Genomic DNA, 17,755 nt, shown 5'->3' with positions numbered 1-17,755 from the left:
TCCCAGTTCAGAACCTGGCTATATGCAAATTAGTCTGTTCCTGACCCAGTGCATCATGGGAACAGGGCAGACCAAACTACCAAGCCAATTCTTCACTAGAAAGGAAACAAGCTTCCGGGGACCGGTTTCTGGCATTACAGCCGTCTTCGGCCCGGCTTGCTTGAATCCTGATGGTGCAGTGAGCAAGGGACTCGCATCCGAGCATACCCTTCCACGCTTGTGGTGGCCAAAAATATTTACAAAGGGGGTGGTGATGGACAGAGTATTCTGAATTAAGCAGAACACTACTACCCAGTCCACAGATCAGGGCTTGATCCATCACCGTTTTTTAGCTCACTGCACCATCCCAGTTCAGAACCTGGCTATATGCAAATTAGTCTGTTCCTGACCCAGTGCATCATGGGAACAGGGCAGACCAAACTACCAAGCCAATTCTTCACTAGAAAGGAAACAAGCTTCCGGGGACCGGTTTCTGGCATTACAGCCGTCTTCGGCCCGGCTTGCTTGAATCCTGATGGTGCAGTGAGCAAGGGACTCGCATCCGAGCATACCCTTCCACGCTTGTGGTGGCCAAAAATATTTACAAAGGGGGTGGTGATGGACAGAGTATTCTGAATTAAGCAGAACACTCCTACCCAGTCCACAGATCAGGGCTTTATCCATCACTGTTTTTTAGCTCACTGCACCATCCCAGTTCAGAACCTGGCTATATGCAAATTAGTCTGTTCCTGACCCAGTGCATCATGGGAACAGGGCAGACCAAACTACCAAGCCAATTCTTCACTAGAAAGGAAACAAGCTTCCGGGGACCGGTTTCTGGCATTACAGCCGTCTTCGGCCCGGCTTGCTTGAATCCTGATGGTGCAGTGAGCAAGGGACTCGCATCCGAGCATACCCTTCCACGCTTGTGGTGGCCAAAAATATTTACAAAGGGGGTGGTGATGGACAGAGTATTCTGAATTAAGCAGAACACTCCTACCCAGTCCACAGATCAGGGCTTGATCCATCACCGTTTTTTAGCTCACTGCACCATCCCAGTTCACCACCTGACTATATGCAAATTAGTCTGTTCCTGACCCAGTGCATCATGGGAACAGGGCAGACCAAACTACCAAGCCAATTCTTCACTAGAAAGGAAACAAGCTTCCGGGGACCGGTTTCTGGCATTACAGCCGTCTTCGGCCCGGCTTGCTTGAATCCTGATGGTGCAGTGAGCAAGGGACTCGCATCCGAGCATACCCTTCCACGCTTGTGGTGGCCAAAAATATTTACAAAGGGGGTGGTGATGGACAGAGTATTCTGAATTAAGCAGAACACTCCTACCCAGTCCACAGATCAGGGCTTGATCCATCACCGTTTTTTAGCTCACTGCACCATCCCAGTTCAGAACCTGGCTATATGCAAATTAGTCTGTTCCTGACCCAGTGCATCATGGGAACAGGGCAGACCAAACGACCAAGCCAATTCTTCACTAGAAAGGAAACAAGCTTCCGGGGACCGGTTTCTGGCATTACAGCCGTCTTCGGCCCGGCTTGCTTGAATCCTGATGGTGCAGTGAGCAAGGGACTCGCATCCGAGCATACCCTTCCACGCTTGTGGTGGCCAAAAATATTTACAAAGGGGGTGGTGATGGACAGAGTATTCTGAATTAAGCAGAACACTCCTACCCAGTCCACAGATCAGGGCTTGATCCATCACCGTTTTTTAGCTCACTGCACCATCCCAGTTCAGAACCTGGCTATATGCAAATTAGTCTGTTCCTGACCCAGTGCATCATGGGAACCGGGCAGACCAAACTACCAAGCCAATTCTTCACTAGAAAGGAAACAAGCTTCCGGGGACTGGTTTCTGGCATTACAGCCGTCTTCGGACCGGCTTGCTTGAATCCTGATGGTGCAGTGAGCAAGGGACTCGCATCCGAGCATACCCTTCCACGCTTGTGGTGGCCAAAAATATTTACAAAGGGGGTGGTGATGGACAGAGTATTCTGAATTAAGCAGAACACTCCTACCCAGTCCACAGATCAGGGCTTGATCCATCACCGTTTTTTAGCTCACTGCACCATCCCAGTTCAGAACCTGGCTATATGCAAATTATTCTGTTCCTGACCCAGTGCATCATGGGAACAGGGCAGACCAAACTACCAAGCCAATTCTTCACTAGAAAGGAAACAAGCTTCCGGGGACCGGTTTCTGGCATTACAGCCGTCTTCGGCCCGGCTTGCTTGAATCCTGATGGTGCAGTGAGCAAGGGACTCGCATCCGAGCATACCCTTCCACGCTTGTGGTGGCCAAAAATATTTACAAAGGGGGTGGTGATGGACAGAGTATTCTGAATTAAGCAGAACACTCCTACCCAGTCCACAGATCAGGGCTTGATCCATCACCGTTTTTTAGCTCACTGCACCATCCCAGTTCAGAACCTGGCTATATGCAAATTATTCTGTTCCTGACCCAGTGCATCATGGGAACAGGGCAGACCAAACTACCAAGCCAATTCTTCACTAGAAAGGAAACAAGCTTCCGGGGACCGGTTTCTGGCATTACAGCCGTCTTCGGCCCGGCTTGCTTGAATCCTGATGGTGCAGTGAGCAAGGGACTCGCATCCGAGCATACCCTTCCACGCTTGTGGTGGCCAAAAATATTTACAAAGGGGGTGGTGATGGACAGAGTATTCTGAATTAAGCAGAACACTCCTACCCAGTCCACAGATCAGGGCTTGATCCATCACCGTTTTTTAGCTCACTGCACCATCCCAGTTCAGCACCTGGCTATATGCAAATTAGTCTGTTCCTGACCCAGTGCATCATGGGAACAGGGCAGACCAAACTACCAAGCCAATTCTTCACTAGAAAGGAAACAAGCTTCCGGGGACCGGTTTCTGGCATTACAGCCGTCTTCGGCCCGGCTTGCTTGAATCCTGATGGTGCAGTGAGCAAGGGACTCGCATCCGAGCATACCCTTCCACGCTTGTGGTGGCCAAAAATATTTACAAAGGGGGTGGTGATGGACAGAGTATTCTGAATTAAGCAGAACACTCCTACCCAGTCCACAGATCAGGGCTTGATCCATCACCGTTTTTTAGCTCACTGCACCATCCCAGTTCAGAACCTGGCTATATGCAAATTAGTCTGTTCCTGACCCAGTGCATCATGGGAACAGGGCAGACCAAACTACCAAGCCAATTCTTCACTAGAAAGGAAACAAGCTTCCGGGGACCGGTTTCTGGCATTACAGCCGTCTTCGGCCCGGCTTGCTTGAATCCTGATGGTGCAGTGAGCAAGGGACTCGCATCCGAGTATACCCTTCCACGCTTGTGGTGGCCAAAAATATTTACAAAGGGGGTGGTGATGGACAGAGTATTCTGAATTAAGCAGAACACTCCTACCCAGTCCACAGATCAGGGCTTGATCCATCACCGTTTTTTAGCTCACTGCACCATCCCAGTTCAGAACCTGGCTATATGCAAATTAGTCTGTTCCTGACCCAGTGCATCATCGGAACAGGGCAGACCAAACTACCAAGCCAATTCTGCACTAGAAAGGCAACAAGCTTCCGGGGACCGGTTTCTGGCATTACAGCCGTCTTCGGCCCGGCTTGCTTGAATCCTGATGGTGCAGTGAGCAAGGGACTCGCATCCGAGCATACCCTTCCACGCTTGTGGTGGCCAAAAATATTTACAAAGGGGGTGGTAATGGATAGAGTATTCTGAATTAAGCAGAACACTCCTACCCAGTCCACAGATCAGAGCTTGATCCATCACCGTTTTTTAGCTCACTGCACCATCCCATTTCAGAACCTGGCCACTATAGGTGTGGCAGGGTATACTCAGACATGAGTCCCTTGCTCACTGCTCCATCAGGATTCAAGCAAGCCGGGCCGACTAGGCTGAAATGCCAGAAACCGGTCCCCGGAAGCTTGTATCCTTTCTGGTGAAGAATTGGCTTGGTAGTTTGGTCTGCCCTGTTCCCATGATGCACTGGGCCAGGGACAGACTAATTTGCATATAGCCAGGTTCTGAGCTGGGATGGGGCAGTGAGCTACATAACGGTGATGGATCAAGCCCTGATCTTTGGACTGGGTAAGAGTGGTCTGCTTAATTCAGACACTCTGTTCATCACCACCCCCTTTTCTGAATCGTTTTTGGCCACTATAGGTGTGGCAGGGTATACTCAGACATGAGTCCCTTGCTCACTGCTCCATCAGGATTCAAGCAAGCCGGGCTGACGAGGCTGAAATGCCAGAAACCGGTCCCCGGAAGCTTGTATCCTTTCTGGTGAAGAATTGGCTTGGTAGTTTGGTCTGCCCTGTTCCCATGATGAACTGGGCCAGGGACAGACTAATTTGCATATAGCCAGGTTCTGAGCTGGGATGGGGCAGTGAGCTAAATAACGGTGATGGATCAAGCCCTGATCTTTGGACTGGGTAAGAGTGGTCTGCTTAATTCAGACACTCTGTTCATCACCACCCCCTTTTCTGAATCGTAAATGAGATACAACAGCACTCAACTGGTGGTTGGCAGGGTTTAAGTGTCAGAGTGCAAAACCCAGTAATTGCATAAGGTTGAGCAAAAGATGAAATTCTGTGGTGACAACACAGAAAACGCGGATTTCCTACATTTATACAACATTGTCTTTTCATATTTGGAAAGCAATCCTAAAATGGCCTTATATTTAGTGTTTCCAGAATGGCAACACCTGGTGGTGCCCACACACAGTACTTTAAGACCTCCCTACCTTTCGCAAGGAGGCATCCTCTATAATTACCATTGCAGGCTCTCTTTTGCTTGAAGGAGCCACACACCCTCGTATTAGGATACATGCATGGAAGAGGAAGAGAGAATGCAGAACATCTCTAAAAACCTGTTCAGAATCCTTACACTCTCACACGAGCACTCACACCTCTCTCAGTGAGACTAAAGAAGGGTGAGAAAGAGAAAGGAAGTCCTAATGTCTAATAACATACAGTCATGCGGGTATATTAGCAGAACACAGGCCTACTAAAAAATAGGTAACCGTGGACACAGGAACACAGTCATATGCACAGACCCAAGGATATACCTTTAATCCCAGTCTGTGCCCCACAAAACCCCCATTCACCTGTAGCACTGCCTGGTGAAAGAGAACAGGTCAAAGAAGAAGATTATTTTGGGATGTAAGTTGTACTGGAGGCTCGGAATGCTCTGTAGTTAAAGATTGAAAGTGAACCATAAAAATATTCACTGATGTTTTGACATTAGCAGGGCCACAGATCAGGTTGCTACTAGGCAAATCTGAACCTGGAGGCACCAGATCTTGGCGCTATGGTTGCGCAGTGCAGATTTAATAGTAAAATGCCACAATCGTCCGGCACATGGGGAAAGATTAATTCAGCCTCACTCTGACTGATTGCAGCAATGTCTAGCACCAGGACAGTGATTCCCATGAAAGGCAACAGCAAATTAAACTTGCATGAAGTGTTGATGTGTATTCTTACACAACCCACAGTATGTTTGAAATGGTTCAAGAAGTACCTTGCTAAACAAAGGGGAAAAGACATGAGACTGGTGGATATGCTGAAATATGGTATGCATAATTTCAAAGTTCTGGGGCAAAATGTCTTCTGTTTAGTTTGTTCTCATCTGTGGCTTGTAACCTGTGTATTTAAGACAGCAATATGCCTAAAGCTAAAGTGAGATAAGGATAAAGCAGATTAATTCTGCCTTGGTGAATACTTTGATTGAGGTACCCATCATCATGAAGTTTAAGTTTCACAGGAAGCACGTACATCAGTGCTCATAACCACCCCTATGGCTCACTACCCTCTGATTAGCAATTCTGAGGGTTGGAATTCAGCTAATTCTTCGGAGCCTTAGAATCTTGCCCTTAGCATCTCTGGAAGGTCTAGTGCCTGATCAGAGCTCAGACTTTACACATCAAACCTCATGGTGACCTGAGGAAGACAGAACCACCAGAAGTTGACTTAACATGGACATCTCACGATGCCTCCTTTTTCTTTATCCTTAGACACACTCTGTCATAAGACTAGAGTAATGAATCCGTTTGTAGATGATCCTAGACTGCAAACGTGACCCACTGTGAATCCCTCTTGTTGGACATGTTGAAAGACCTATGTGCTATCACAGCTACTCTTGGTTGCTATAGACAACCGAGATGCTGGCTGTAAAACCCGGAACCAGTCCCAAGAACTCGATCAGAGGCTAGACTGGAGGCCAACATAAAAAAGCAAGATGAAGAAATTCAGCAGCCTGGAACCTTTGGGATTGCTTCAATACTGCACCAAAGGAGAATGGTGAGAAATGGTGGAAAGTTTTGAAAACACAGGTAGAGTCCCCTGAATAGGAATGCTTGGTATTCCTCATGCAGGCCTATCAGAAGCTTTTGTGGGCCTTGGGCCAATAGTTTAATGTGGGGACTCATTCTAATTCTGTCACAAGAAATGTTTGTCAGCTTGTTGAAAGTATACATGTGTTGTAACTGGAAATTTGAGTGGCAGCTTCTCACTGAAGGCTACACTATCTGTGCCAGTAGCAAACAGCGAAGACAAGTTTTTTTAGCAAACCCCACTCTAATCAATCAGGCCCGTCTTCCAAAGACTCCCAATTGTAGGGCCAAAACATACGCGGACAAGACTATATAAATATTATTTTAAAGAATTGTATGATGTGACTATTAACAAATTTATCAACTTTGGAAAGATGGAAGACCGAGTCTGCCCAGCCGTAATACGAATTTGTAAGCTGCAGATGACTGTGAATGACAAAAGGAAGCATGACTCTCTGATCATTCTCTATGGCATTATGTTATTATCACTATACACAATCTCTCAGTTTTCCCATTTCTCCTATCAGCACATAAAAGCCCCGGTATTTGACGAAAATTTCTTCTCAGGTGCAATACTAAAACCAATGACAACATATAATGTAATTACCACAAGCTATCAGTGCATAAAAGCCCATTTAGCCAAAGCAGAAACATGAACTCACACTTGCACACTTGCAAACACAGACATACGCATTTGCAAACACAGACTTACACACTCCCCCGACCAGGTACAGAGACATACAATCTCACACTTGCTGTGCCCCCCACAGTCTGTCTTACACACCAGTAGAGAGGGTGGTGTTGGAGAACCTTAGGCTGAAACTGGCTTAGGCTCTACTGGCTTTGAAGCTGAGAGTGTGCATAGGGCATCGACACAAACAGTGCACATGCTGGATGCAGCAATGCTAGCATACCCCACTCGAGAGAGAAACAGGGGCTTGAATGAGAGTATGTCAAGTTATCAGCTCTCTGGTGGTAGGAGCCAGCCTACAGGTTTATGATTGAAAGCCAATAGAAAATGTAGATGTCTGCGATCTAGATTTTCAGTTTTCGTTTTAGCGTCCCTATATGAACAAATAGGACTGGATGCTCTTTTCAGACCTGACACAAAAGAAGTAGATATCCTACTATTTGGATACATAGGTTTTAAAATAGATCCCGATGTGTGTCTGCTTAGAACAAACTTTTTATTGTTGCACATAAATAAGTGTCACAACCTCAAAGAATAAAATAAACATCAATCTGTAATAGGGCTACTGCAGCAGTCCCAACATGACATCCGTTTTTGTATGAAAAGTGTGAGCAGATAATATATTCACTCTTGAACTGAATGTTGATACTTATAAAGTTTCAATTTATTTAACACAAAACTACATACCCTTGAATAATCAAAATGTCACACACCAGGCATAGAAATGTACATCGGGGGTTTAATAAAAAGGTCACAAAACTACATTCAGAAAATGTGACAGTTGGACCCATTGTCGCCAGACTCACCTGCAGTTCACCAGCTGTACGGTGGCCATTCAAAGTACAAGCATCCGCCGTGCTGTAGGAAAGAGCCAGGCATACCACTCAATGGAGCATTCTCTGCTTGGTCGTGATTCATATATTTCAGCTTTCATAGTTGTGCTGCCTACACACTGAAAATGCATGTGTGTCTGTCAGTGTTCCCTTTTTCATCCAGCCGACTGCAATTGCTGGACTGAAAAACAAATTCTCAAGTTTAGCAGTGATGCGACTCCATGGCGCTTGTCTGGCCTCACTCTGCACCTACTGCTAACTTTCCGAGACAATATTATTTCCGAGAGAGACAGCAAGGAGGACCCTGCCCTGGGTGTGACCCAGCCCGGGCAGTGGTCGACAGATAGTCCCCACACTGCTCACTCACTACCACATTCAAATACGAGCAGTGCTGCGGCCTCTCAGACCACTGACCCAGGTGTTGGGCTAATGCTCACAGAAAAAAGTTACCATGATTAAAGAGAAAACAAAGCTCAACAAACCTGAGACAAATATTTTAGGGGGGCCAGACATAAATATAGGCTGTCCGGGTCCCGTTCAGCCCACCTGTGGCTACGGTCCTGGGTATCAGAGGGTTTTACATGAGCACGTCTTGCTTTACAGACACATTCATTTTGTTAGCCACGGAGAGAGGCTAAGAATCACAGGATGCTGAGTGCCCAGATTTGAGTTCGACGCTCTAGCCATTTGGCCACATTGTCCATGGCGGCGGTTCCAATCAATATTAAGAGTTATCAGCAGGGTTGGAAGATAACTCTAGATTTGCCAAACGGAGGCCCCTTGAAATTGCGAGGCTAATATCCTCCACTTTCTCGAAAGGACTACTCTCTGTTGTTGGGGCCCAAATTTAGAGTTTGGCGGATAGAATACTCCATCACAAATGTGGCAGGATGGCGGAGTACCTTGTCCACTAAAATGATTATTTAGCAGTGGACAGACCAATATCGTTACAACTGCAGTGCTCCCACTGGCTGTGCTGTTGGAAAGCTTACTCAGTTGGCCTGATGGAGAAGAGTGCATTGGAATACAAGGACATTTCACCACCTGCACTACATATAACAGATGGTCTGATGATTTTTTTAGTCCATAACTGCCAAGAAAATCCTGGTTGTGCCAGAAAGAAAAAGAGAAAATTGGAACCCACACTCTGGAAGAAAAATCTTAGGGTGTGGGGGTTATTAGTTTTTTTGTTTTGAGACTTTGTTGTAAAAAACAACAAATGTTTGGTTGACGATACCTAAAAGATATAAACCATGCCCCAAACTTGCAGTGCCTACAGAGGTTCAACAGTGATAGCACTTCCTCAGAAGGCACAGTGATCACTTCTAGCTTGGCGATGATCTCTAAATATGACAGGTGGAGTCCGGCTAGGCTAGGGGACATAATGTTCACTGCCAATCTGATGGATAGTGGGCTGCCAGGAAAAGTCAAAATCAGGCCCGAATTCCTAATCTAGAAATCTTGACTAGGTGAAGGCATTAAAAGTATATGGCTTGTGAGTATTCTTTGCTGGGCATAAAATTAGTATTTTCCTAATATGAACTTTTCCTGCAAAAACAAATTGCTTTAGTGTGACCTCTGTCAATGGGCATCTGATTTTGAGTGGACATCAATGGATGCAGCCTGCAGGCCTTGCCCCACTGGAGGATTTCAACCTTCAAAGAGAATACTAAGTCAGAATATTAAAACGTTGACCAGGATTTCCTGCTTGGTGTATCCGACCTCCGCTTATTCACAGCTTACTGTGGTTCCGCTCAACTGTGAATGGTGACATCTGATTGGCACTTTAGATTTTCTTGGTGCTTTTCCCCCTGAAACTTGGAAAAACTCCTATCTCTGGTTCGATTTTAATGCCTTTGTGTCAATATCCATATTCAAGTTTTTAGGATAATTAGAAATAGGTGTGGGGTTTTTATTGTGTTGGTGCTTTGACTGTTTAACCCTTAATACTTTTCAACACTGATTATTCTTTACACACTTTTTCTAAATCGAGCCTGTCTTCTCTGTGTTAGAGCTACCAAGGATTGAGCCCAGGTTAAAATAATTGAAACTGTTGTTGTCACAAAAACTCATCTATGTTATCTAATTTCATTGTAAGAGCTGGCTTGGCCTTTTTTTAATCCAACCAGTGGCAGACTAAATTGCATAAGTATATTTCTAATCATGATATTTTGATTTTGATTTTGGTGTCATATCCTTTATGCTTCAATACGGAGGTAATTCATTTGCTGCCAACATTTAGAAGACGAAACAGTGTTTCAAACAGACTTAATTCTTTACCAAGCTTTGTGACTGGTTATTGTCACACAGAAATACACTCTGAGAAATCAGCCCTTTATCAGGAATCTTACACATTTCTAGCAGTAGTAAATCGTAGTAGTAGCATTGATATAATTGTGTTTAGTATTTTTATGTTTTTTCCTTTTATAGTTTAACACTTTCGATAGTTCTTTTTTTTCTCTTTCTTATTACTCCTGGTAGTTGTTATCGAAGTAGTCGAAGAATTGGTAATGTCAGTAGTTAATAATAATTAAGGCTCCAGGTTTTATGGTATTTATTTGTGTAACATTTCCATCTATATTTATTCATATTTATTTTTGGGACATTTTATTGGTATTTATCCATATTTATTTTATGTTGTGAGAATAAAAGGAGTCGTAGAATGGCATATTTCCACATTTATTTAACTGATAAAAATGCACTCATACTTTGGTGCCTGTCTCGTTTTAGTAAATTAAACTTCCAAATATAATAAACAACTATAACGACAGGTAAAAATTAGCATTTATATACAAATATCTGCTAACATATGTCTGTATTTAAGGAAATCTTATCCTGTTTTCTAAATCCCCATGGTACCTCTCTGCTTAGCAGTTAGTCTGGAATTCATGAAGAAAAACAACGATAGTCACTTACAACAAGTACCATTTTCTGTATTTTTCCGCACTTAAAAATAAATACAGACAGGCAATAGACTGTTTTCTGTCTATATTTTATCTGTAAAAATCTGTGAAAACGGAAAACTGGAAGCCTTAATAATAATGCTTATATTAGTATTATTTTTAAGTAGTGGTAGTAGTCCTTTTTTAGCAGTAGTAGGTGTCGTTTCTCTTTCCACTGACACTTCTCACTCGGCTTTGGCTCTTTTTTTCGACATCAATAAAAGTCAATTTTCAATTCAGTCCAGAGACAGTGTGCTAATATTTGCTTTTCTGCTGCATTTGCAGGAGTTATAGACATCAGAAAGTTAAAAGGCTCTCACCAGAAGAAGAAGAATCAATGAGAGACCTACTCACCCACAACCTCTATCAAATCCGGCAAAGGGTATGTTAAGTAATAATGACTGCTGTGTGTATTGCTTGTGGGTGTGTTTGTCTTTCATGCTGCACGCTGCTCGTCTCCATATCTGTGTTGGATATGGAAACCGCGCTGTATTTGCTTGTCCTTCTCAACACCGTAGCAACAGGAAATGTTTGCAAGTGACTGACATTGATTTGTTCTAGATCGCCGTAGTCGTCTATGTATTTGTTAAACCATTCTGATTAACAGGGTCATCCTTCATGCCTTTATTTCTTTTGTAACTCAAATTGAAATCCTTCGAAATCCTTTGTTTAACAGAATGTTTTTTTCTGAAATAATTTTCTAAGAATCTTTTTACCTGCTGCTGGGAAAGGAAAAAGCAGTGCCTCACGAAAGTACATTTGCATTTATCTTCAAGCCAGACAAATTCGATCTAAAAATTTCCTTAGGTTCTTTAAAAATGTTATTGCATAAATGTATGTAATGTGGATCAGATCTTAAGGTCTCGGATCTCTTTACACATCTTAGTTATAGTTACATTGAAGAAAAATCAAGAGATTTGATCGACTTTAACAAACGGACGGCAAAGGAATAATACTAAACATTATCAAGTACTGAGAAAAGGCCATGGATTCATACTGCATTGAACTGAGACAGTAAATCGTTTTTTGAAAAATGTACAGATTTTTAAGAACAAAGTAGATCACAATCCATTGTCCAGTTTATGAAGTAATGCCCATAATTCTATACATCTTACAGGGTGCTATTGTGTCAGGCGTGGTTAAGATACTTATTTTTACCACATACAGACTTCTTTCATTGACATGTTTATGTGTACTTCTCTATATTTGTTCAGAGTTCTTGCCATAGGGACAGACCTATTTTATGTTGGAGAACACTCTGATTCGTATTTTGTAACAGCAAATTAGGCTTTTGCTATATAACAATCACATTATAGGAGTCAGTAAACATTTACCTCTCCTAAAATGGGACTGCAACCCCTCAAAGATTCGCTATTTGAAAAGGGTGTGTTGTAAGCATTCCCTCCAAATACCAAATCGATATGATACATATCTATATTTTTTCCAACTGAAATCCTGCTGCCAAACATTGAAAAATGACAGACTCCTGAGTTGGGAAGGTAAGCCATTCATAAAAGGGAAGGGGGCCACGTGTGACCCCTGCCTCTTTGTGAAGGAATACAAATAAATGCTTTGGAGAGTAGGAAACTCTGAAACAAACGTTTAAAGAAAGAAAACATTTTAAAATGAAGCCCTATTTCCTTTATTGGGAAGGGGCAGCATTTAAAATAAAAAGAATATTAAAAGATGATCACAGACATGGGTGGAGTCTAACCTTGGTAGGCCACCATCCTGTGATGACCACCAATCAGAGTAAGTCACAATTTGTGACCTACCTCATTACTATTCATGAGGTAAGACAGATTAAGACCCACTCCAAATCAGAATGTTACAAACTAAGCTATTAGTACAAAGTTTGGTTTCCAAAAATACTTTAATGGTTTGACAATTTCAGACCATAAACTGGGGACATTGGAACTTTCCCCACGAAGGGCTGTAGAGAATTTCAGAGTTTAACCCCTTCGATGCTCATCACGAGCTCAGCTCGTCATGAATAATGGGAATAAATCAGAAGCAGCACAGAGGGGGAATTGCTGCAGCACTGATTGTGTTAAGGTTGGCTGTGGTGAAAGCTTGTTTAAGGGTCTATTGTTTCAGGGCTTTTAGACTGAAAGACTACTTTGTCTGATGTCTGTCTCAATCGAAGACCAATTAGGAGTTTGTTTCTGTAATAAACTGTATTGAGGATCAAATCCTTAACATGTTAAGGACCTTCTTTGTGATGAATTGTTTCAGTTTTCTTAACATCCATATTTGATGTTGGCCTCTTTCCCAATATTCTTGATATGGTCATCCAGATGTAGTACTCATTTAGAGTATGTAGGTGTAGGGCATTCTCCAAAAAGTGGTGAATGTCTTGTTTGATGCATTTAGTGTGCCATTGATATCAATGCACTTCTTAACATGACAGACTGGAAATATGCCACTTTTGCCAGATGCCCTTTATCCACCCAAACTCTAAAGAAGGTGTGAGAGTCCTAGAGGAGTTAGGTATGTTAGATAGGGCTGAGTCATTGTGTTGTTCTCATAGTGTGATATCAGCAAAAAGTCTGCCTTGTCATAGTTGGGACTGAGTTTGTCTTTAGAAATTCAGTATTTGATTGAATTCTGAAAATGTTAAAAAATATACAATTTCACAAAATTTAATTTTAAGGTAGAGCTGAGTATCTCCAGCATATGGGTAGCAGTCAGTACTAAGGTTTGTTCCATGCATAAGTAGAGCAGCAACGGAATGAGTATGAACACTTGTAGTATGCCATCATTATGGTTAATGGTGAGATCTATGTTCTCAGAGAGATCCAATATGTCAAAGAGACAGATCTTTGCAGTCTAAGAAACAGAAAGCATTATCAACTATCTGCAAGGATGCTGTTTCTGTGCTATGGATTGGCCTGACACCACAATGGAGGTGACCTTTCATGGCACTGTATGCTAGTTTGTTTTTCTTTTTTGTTAGCTTCACCGTTTTTCTGTAATTTGCCTACGTATGGTCAGACTGGTGGTAGTTCTTTAATTGGGTATGCAGGGGAACTACCAGTTATTTTTTTCAAAAGTGGCTTATCTTGTCTGGTGTTTATGGAGATATGAACAGTACCCTTCGCAAGAATTGCAACAACAATGAAAAGCCAGGATGTGTTCAGCTTTAGACCATTTTTTGTGTGGTAAAGAAACGTTTTTGTATTTGTGCTCAAGATTTTGGGTTGGTGATTGCCTTATAGAGAGACCTTATAGGGTGATGAGTTCACATTTTGGTCATCTAGTTTTATATTTATGCTGAATTTTTACCGTTAGAGATGGTCATTTAATTTATTTGTCGTGACAGCCTGTTTGCTGTATTTGTTTCAGAGTGAATTTTGGACATTTCAGAGCAGCTGTTAGAATTTGATGTTTTTTCTTTAGGTTGTTCCATATCTTATATGAGCAGATTGGAGAGTTATTTTTCGTCTAGTTTTGTCCTGGTTAGTGTTGGAACCAAAAAAATCGGTCTTTGCTTTGTAAATGTTTATGTGCACCCTTCCTTCACAGTCTGCGTGAAAAGACAATGTTTGGAGTGTTTATGCCTTTTCTATTCACTGCATACGCCTTTTATTCTCTGGCTAATTGACTTCTTAGAAAATCATTTTGCTTAATAAGTTTTCTTTATTATTAGGAGGGGTAAAGGAAGTACCAGCTGAGGATAATGTCTTATGCTACTTGGTTACCAAAGTCAATGCATCAACTGATGTACTTGATGGGATACTGTTTGAAAAGATCTCGGAGCCCAGTTATCTCCTTTGTCTAAATTTATTGGGGTGTGGGCAACAAATGCATTGGCAGTCAGGCTTAGAGTGCTGCAGGAGATTGTATTCCGTTAACTGAAGCAATGGGTTGGGGAAGTTGGGCAATTGGCCATGGTGGACCCCCTTCCTCGCTTCCTTTAGTGGAATGAAGAGAGACTATGGTGCTGTGTGTGACCAGGTATGAGAGCCCGCAGCTCTCAGCAAAATGGCAGCAGAGGCCTGAGAGTGCACAAGCATGTGTAGACGGAGGGCCATGATTGGGGCTCTGACCCCCTGGCAGTCTGAGCCACTCCCTGCTTTACCTATCACCTGCAGAGGGCATGGAGAGTAGAGACTGCCACCTGGCAATGGACAGATCTTGATGGAAGAGACTGTGGTCTTGTGCGACCTAGTGGTGGCACCCTGGCTAAGTATGGATGTGTTGGCTGCATTACCGCTGAATGCTTTGTGGTCCTGGGTTGTATGATTCCCTCCTCCCATTCATGCAATCAATATAAGAAGCTATGTTTAAGAGTCTGATATATATAATATAGGAGAACTGCATGTATCAGTTGGAAGATGTACCCATTCCCATTTACCACATGCAGGAGAACTGTAGTAATGGCTCTCTTGGAGGCCCACTATTTCCCGAGCTTGGTGATTGAGACCAAGACTAAAAATATAGTTCACAGCTTAGATCATGGCTAAAGACAAAAAGGGCCTCCTGCCTCAACAAGGGAAACTCAACAGAATTGCCAAACACAAAACAACAACCAGAGTGATGTTAGCAGGCACATTTGTACTGGATGGCTCAGGAGATAGGCAGGTAGGTTCCTCCTCCTTCATGGATATTATCATTCACATGATCCAGTCATCTTGTTTACAACAAGTAATAAAGGCTGTTGAGGTGGATCTGATGTGGCTTTCTTGCACCAATATCTTAGAAAGGTAGTAGCAATAGTCACAAAAGTCAAAAGCTGCATTTCTGAACTGGAGGACACAGAAAAAAATTGCTAATGGGGGATGTGGCCTACCCGCGAATGGATTAGGACTCAGGATCCCCAGGTCTGTCCACACCAACCTTCCTGCTATATGTAACACCCCAAATCGGGCACTGCTCACCTTTTGGGGCAGCTCAGACATCCGGGGGCCCACCCGACCTTGCGGGTACATTATCCCACCACAAGAGTGGGGATCTTGGTGAATCCCGTGTACAGCAGCCACGGCCGAGAGGGCAGAGATGCCCCGGTTGCCATTTTGCTACTTTGCTCCGCGGAGCCTGCCCAACCTGCAACAGGCCGCTTAGAGGTTTGAAGCCGGGCAAAGCAGCACCTCACAGCACTCTAAGCTCTTTGGTGTGACCGGAACTGAGGAGTAACATCAAGACCCCAGGGACCCTGCCTGTGGATTGGCGCCTGGCTAGCCAGACCACCTTTGAAGACCACCTTTGATGGCGAGACACACTTGACCTGACCAAGGCCCTGCTCACCAACAGAATTAGTGGGAGGGGCCCTTGGTAGCCCAACACTACACACATTCCAGCTTAGCACTATGCAAGATGGAACCCTCATACCACTACTCACCCGTGCCATTGGCCCGTGGTGTCATCAGCATGGGGCATGGAAGCAAGTGCTTGCACCCCCCAGGAGAAAAACACAATGCATCAAGGGGTAAAGCTTTAACTCATGTGTAGTGTGTCCATGTCAGTGGGGACTAGCACTACACATATACCCCACTACCCTCACCTCCTCATGAGCCCGTAAGTACACCAGAGTCTGTGTGGTCCGATGATTAACGCTGGAAGGATCCAACTAAGCCTCTGTTGAAATCCCCCTGGGACAACGTAGGTGCTTTGAAAGGGCCCTGAGACCCATCACTGCTCATAACACACAACAACACCCTTCATACTGTCAAGCCTATCCTCTCAGCCGCTGATTGCTGGTCAAAAGGGCATACACACATCATTCTGGCATGGCTACTATGCCCACGGGTTTGTCTTTGGTTTGAGGGGCATGATGAATCTCCTTTCTCTAGATAGACTTTTTGCTTGAACTCAAGCCCTCCAGTTCCCTGCAATGTCTGCTGTGTGATGCCTCGGCTCTGCTGAAGCCCTGACCTGCACTGTAAGAGGACCAATGTCAAGAAATGAGCCCCTCATGGTGAACCCTGACACCCTCGCCCCTGAATCACTAGACCTTTTGCACTGATACTGGCAGCAATATGGTCAAGGGAAAAAGCAGAAGGACAGCTTTGTAGCTGACATTTGGGGACGCAACTCATCAAGGGTGTTATACCTGTCAGTCTTAGGGTGGTCTTCCCCCCAACATTTTGACATCGTCCTCCATTTTTCTGACCTTGTTTTTGCTGGACTTAGGACTCTGAGCCCTGTACCAATGCTAACCAGAGCCAAAAGGCATTTGCTCTCTCATCTAAGCATGGCCGCGTTGGCCTAATTGGCATATTTAATTTATTTATATTATATGTTCTTAGTAAAGTGATACTGTATGTATCCAGGGCCTGATGCTACCAGTGGGGCTGCGTTATGCTGAATCCCGACAGTGAGACGCGCATGCGCGAGTAATCAGCGCCCCAAGGAACGCCGCCTTCGAACTCGACTGCTGCTTGCCTAAGGTATTAAAGTAATCAAGGACCGCTGTGAGACCTGGAATCTCTAAGAAGCAGACGCGATAGACCTCACAGCCTGTTTTTACACGCCTACTCTGGTGTTACATTCAAAAATTTAAGAACAAGAGATGGCAGACGCTACTTAAACGATTATAACCGGCACCACGTATAGCGGCAAGTTAACACCCAAGAAACACAGCCCAATCCACCCGACAGCCAAGAGGCACGTCAACAGAACTCTTTAAGGCCAGGACACTCAAAGGTCCACTCCCTCTTTCATTGTAAAGCGACCGCTCCCACCTTGAACCCGATTCTTTTCACTGGCCCTGATGAGAATCCCTCTTGCGACTTCAGAAGGGATTCGAAACGCGTAGGCCCAGCCACCTCAGTCTACTTGGATATCCAGGTGTTTCAAAAAATCCAACCTGGGATCCAGTCTCATGTACATTACCGGACAATACAAGTGTTAATGAATGAGAAAGCAAATACTTTGACACATAGGAATGTACAGTTTTTTATTGATTTTGTACTTTGTTTGAAAAATTTTTGTAGGCTTCGGCTTTTCTGTTCTTTTCTTCTTTCTT

At 43.9% G+C, this 17,755-nt stretch overlaps 1 protein-coding gene across 1 annotated transcript in view; it reads left to right on the top strand.

The window, feature by feature from the left end:
* Positions 1-17,755, top strand: part of LOC144773862 (sodium/hydrogen exchanger 4-like) — a 513,028-nt gene that overhangs the window by 434,041 nt on the left and 61,232 nt on the right. The window contains exon 11 of the mRNA XM_078658947.1: positions 11,101-11,170. Within this exon, the coding sequence (XP_078515073.1) occupies positions 11,101-11,170 (70 nt within the window). The remainder of the gene's footprint in view (positions 1-11,100; positions 11,171-17,755) is intronic.

This window comes from Lissotriton helveticus, chromosome 8 (genome assembly GCF_964261635.1).
Source record: "Lissotriton helveticus chromosome 8, aLisHel1.1, whole genome shotgun sequence".
In the NCBI taxonomy this organism is placed as follows: Eukaryota; Metazoa; Chordata; class Amphibia; order Caudata; family Salamandridae; genus Lissotriton; species Lissotriton helveticus.
This window is presented reverse-complemented; position numbering and strand designations above follow the sequence as displayed.